This window comes from Pterocles gutturalis, unplaced genomic scaffold (genome assembly GCF_000699245.1).
Source record: "Pterocles gutturalis isolate BGI_N339 unplaced genomic scaffold, ASM69924v1 scaffold10466, whole genome shotgun sequence".
NCBI classification, from domain to species: domain Eukaryota; kingdom Metazoa; phylum Chordata; class Aves; order Pterocliformes; family Pteroclidae; genus Pterocles; species Pterocles gutturalis.
The window spans coordinates 7,040-11,726 of NW_010103064.1; the positions used below are offsets into that span (position 1 = coordinate 7,040).

Here is a 4,687-nt window from a genome sequence, read left to right on the forward strand (position 1 = left end):
TGAAATCTCACAGTCATCGTTTTCTGGACTTGCCAGGCACTGCTGAGTAACCTTCCCAGTCACAAAGAGATTTAGAGTAGTATAATCCAAACAAATTTTTAAAAAAAGGCTTGCTTGTCTTGTGAGTTGAGTTGTTTCTATCTAGGGTTAACTGAGAATTAAAGTGGTATTCTGAGTTTCTATTAGATTCTAGCCTTGGCTTTTATTAGCCAAGGAAGGAATACTTAAAGTAGGTTTCTTCACTTTCACCCCTGTGTGTGCACAAAGAGCTGAGGGTTTTTGTTGTTGGGGTTTTGTTTGTTTGTTTGGAGTTTTTTTTCCCCTCAGAGCATCTGTGGGTGCGCTGCTGAATGAAAAGATTTGAACCTTTAGGGAGGAGTTAGTACAGGGCTCTGATTCTTGGAAGTCTTGCTCCGATACTGCACCCTGTCTGTGTGTGCTGCACTGTGCTGCCTTCTGGCTGTCCGCCTGGCTGCCTCTGATTGTCACCTTAGTCAAAACAGATGAGTTTTTACTTTTTTTTTTTCCTTTTTCCTCCCACTCCACCCCAATCTTGCCACAGTGTGAGTGACCTCAGCGTGCCCAGGATCCTCTTTGCTGGGGGCCTGGCTGGGATCTTCAACTGGGCGGTTGCCATTCCACCAGACGTGCTGAAGTCTCGTTTCCAGACTGGTGAGTTGCATCCCAGCTTGTCACGGCTGCACTCAGTGCAGTGCTCCTGGGAACGGGCTGCGCCGCGATGGAAGGGCCATCTGAGCACGGCACCTGGGAGGCAGCATGTCCTGAGCAGTGCTTGAGCCTGCAAAGGCTGCACTTCTCTGCTTCTGCCTCCCGCTAGTATATTAATGATCTTGATTTGAGATACCTGTTTGAAACCTCAGCATAGAAGTCATAACAATAGAACCACTTGTCATGGCTGTTTTATTACAGATGTAATTCTTTGAGAGGTTTTGTTCTTTCACTTCAGACACAGTTGTATAAATTGTAGCCTGAGCTGCCTGAAATTTATCCTGACGGGGTGTGCCTTGCCAATAGCATTTCTGTGAGACTAGCAGACCTGCTCTTAACGATCTGTGTCCTAGTTAGAGTGAGGATGGCTCCCAGCCATGAGCTTCAGAGAACTTAGACACGTTTTCCCTTGGTTTCTCCAGGAGTCTTTGTCAATGAATATTTTTGTTAAGGCTCCTTGTATGCTCTGTCTGTGGACTCAGCTCTCCATGGGACGGACAGTAACTTTTTCTTGAGTCACGGATCATGATAATCTAGTGCAGGAAACTTCTTTTCTTTTTCTCTGAATAAAGGCTGCTGTGGGTGTTTGATATCATACCAAGGGCTGGGTGAAATACAGCTTTGCACCCTTCTTCCACTGTGCTGTGTATAGATGATGTGGGGTAACGGTGGCTCTGCTTAACCACCGGTTTTGGGGAGTACTTGTTCAGACGGCTGGCAGAGGCAGTACATTCCAGAGGAGTGTCAGGAGAAGGAAGAATTTGTTCTTTGAATAAAATAAATTTTTATAAACACCTCAGAAAATCTGTGTAACATCAAAACAGCCTGTGCTTTTCACTTGAGGTTTGCCATTCTTGACTGCAGCATGTGATAGGATCATTTTCTGTTTCCTATAAACTTCATCAATTTTTATATCTGACCTCCCTATCTCCTTATCTCTCTTGGGAGAGCTGTGATCAGCGGTGCAAGTAACAGCTCAGACATCGAACCTTGACAAAAGTTATTCTCCTTTCCTCCCTGCTGCTCAGTGACTTGAGCAGGTAAATTCTTTGTGGTGATAGTGAGCACCTACCTTCTGTTTACTGAGTCTTTAGCAAGGTGTCTTTTTTGTTTGCTTGTTTTGACTGAAGTAGATAACTTTCCCAAGCAGATGTTTTCTACAACATAGCTTCAGAAATGTTTGTACTCTGGTCCCACTTAGATGGTATAGCAATGTGAACCTGTTGGAGATTCTGGGCTGTTACATACGCCACATCCTTCAGCGTCTGTGACTGCCACACGCCTTCGCTAATGTGCTTTGTATCCCTTTCAGCTCCTCCAGGAAAATACCCCAATGGCTTTAGAGACGTGCTGAGAGAACTCATCAGAGAGGAAGGAGTTGCATCTCTGTATAAGGGCTTCACAGCTGTAATGATCAGGGCATTTCCCGCTAATGCGGTAAGTAAATTGCAAATCCAGGTGGGGTTTGGAGACCTGGCCACTCACAGTGAATATTTGCAGTCTGTAGAGATGGCTGGCTGCTTACTGCTGTACCGTTTCAGTGAGATTCTTGTCACTGGAGGTACTTTCAGCTGTTGGTGTCCAGGTTCTGAAAATGTACCTTAATCTAGGGGAACACCAAGTAAACCTTCTGTCGTTGCTTTTCATGAAAGCTCTTTGTTGACTCGTGCTGATAGTATTTCTTGTCTGATTGTACAGAAATGGGTGGATAAGTTTGGACTGGCTTCTCCTTCAATAAATAGCGTAATGGCGTAGAAGTTCTGCCTTTGTGTGCAGGGATATAGTAGAATTCTTGCCTCTGGTCCAAGACCTTTTTTTGGTCTCTTCCCCCTTCCACATCAGCCATGTCAGGTGTTTATAGTGCTGCATTTCAAAAACCTTTTCTGGAACAGGTTTTTAGAATCCTTATTTGTTCTGTATGTTGTCTCTTTTCCAGGCATGTTTTCTTGGTTTTGAAGTTGCTATGAAGTTTCTTAATTGGATTGCACCAGGTCTATGAAGACTAGGAAGTCTATGAAGACTAGGAAATCTTTGCAAATTAGAGAGGAGAAGGAAGAGAGTCCAAGTCTGCCTCAAAGGAATAAATGAATGATCACTTGAAGTTTCAGGAATGATTGCTTGCCTAATACCTTTTTGCCTTCCTCACATTCTTTAGGTGGTGCTATGTGCCATTCAGAAATGTAAGCTGGAGCTCTGAAACAGAGTCGATGAGGGGTTAGAGGTGATACACCTGTCTTCTGAGCCAACGTACCACAGCAGTAACGCTGCTAACAGGCAGCTCTCACTATCACACACACTACCTTAAGTACTTCCTCATGGAAGAAGGGGACACTTCTTAATATGTAATTCTTTATTTACTGAAGAAACATATAGCTATTAATGGTGAAAAACTTCCTTAAAATAATTTTTTGGCAGTGTGTACTTAACTCTCAGGGCATGAGTTAGCAGCTGCACATACTAGTATCTACAAGCAATGCCAGATAGTATTCTCACCTCTTGAAGTTTTGTAGCTGTGGCTATTTCTATGCTGACAGTGGTTTTGATCTTACATGCACGCAGTGCACCAAACACCAAGCTGAGCAGGGGAGGCCAGAGCTACGTTTCAGTGCGTTGGAGGGTTTTACAGATAGCGTATCAGATCTTGCACACTGATCTTTCCTGTGGAACTAGGAGGAAAAATGAATTCCGTTTAACGTTTGTACTAAGCTTTACTGAGGCAGCCAGTCTCAAAATGTGTTTGGATAACCTGAACTTTTCTCTGAAATCCCTTTCTGTCCCACTGAAGATATCCCAAATGCAATTTCGAAAGTACAGCATGTTTCATAGCAACCATGATATATTTGATTCATGAGATGTTGTGTTCTGGGATTCAGTCACTGACACTGACCTGAGAAAATTCAACAGCACTTGCAATAACTCAATTTCTCTGACACGAGGTGGATACATGAAGGGGACACTGGTGCTACAGTCTTGTCTAACTTTATTCTTGCTTCTGTTCTTTGGTTTTCTCTTAATATTATTAAACATAATCACTTTTTCATTTGAGAAATTATTAATGCTAAGAAGCAAAAAGCAACTACAATTTTTGTTTGTTTTGATGTAGTGTCACTGGAACTCAATAAAGCTAGCTGCTGCTTGGCTAGAGTGTGTGCTTCGGTTCATTTACTTTTTGCATGGTTAGTTTTGCAGAAGTTTTCCAATTCTTAATTCTGAGATGTGATTGGGAAATCAGTTGTGCTGTGATGTCTTTAATCATTAACCCCTTGCCTTTTAGCTTTTGGATTTCTGGCTGTCCGACATGAGCTGCGGCAATGAATGTTCTGCACTTCCCATGTTTGTCCTACAAGTCCTGTTAGGTGCTGTGTTGTGGCTGCAGCTTCTTAACTATAAAGCCAGAAGCTAAATAACACATCTTGCCTGTGGAAAAAATTTGTTTTCCAGGGAGAGGCCTGGACACAGATAGAGGGGAGCTTTGGGAAAGCACCTATCCTGATGCCCCACAGAAAAGGAGGCTGAGAGCTTGTCCTGGGTCCGGCATGGTCAGTGAGGTCCGGCTCTGCATTGGTGGCCCTGTGCTTCCTGTACTGCTTTGGTTCCCTGGCTGCTCTGGCCACCTTTCTGACTTCTGTGCTTGGGCTGTGGTGCCTAGAAGCAACTTCTAGCCTTAAGAATTGTCGCAAAGCTGAATTTTTTCCTTCCCTTTTACTTATGTGTTCCAGAAATACTGTCACTTCTTGGGAGGGACAGACATGCACCTTCTCTCTTAAAATTCCAGACACTGACACCTAGGCTGCCTGTTCCAGCTGGTCTGTCAAATAATGCACCCTTTGAGCTCCCAATCTCGCTGGAAGGTAGGAAGAACGGAGACATAAACTGTCCTGGCTGTGCATGCTGTTCTGTGCTGGTTCACGATGCCGTCGCCCAGCAGATGGCTGTCTGGGGCTGTCGGCGAGATGGA

At 44.0% G+C, this 4,687-nt stretch overlaps 1 protein-coding gene across 1 annotated transcript in view; it reads left to right on the top strand.

Moving 5' to 3' along the window:
- The window catches only part of SLC25A20 (solute carrier family 25 (carnitine/acylcarnitine translocase), member 20), a gene marked incomplete at its 5' end in the record, with an annotated part of 10,076 nt that extends 6,807 nt beyond the window's left edge, over positions 1-3,269 (top strand). Inside the window, 3 exons of the mRNA XM_010086542.1 lie at positions 544-672; positions 2,042-2,166; positions 2,666-3,269. Coding sequence (XP_010084844.1) covers positions 544-672; positions 2,042-2,166; positions 2,666-2,728 — 317 coding nt within the window. The remainder of the gene's footprint in view (positions 1-543; positions 673-2,041; positions 2,167-2,665) is intronic.
- Positions 3,270-4,687: the final 1,418 nt, after the last annotated feature.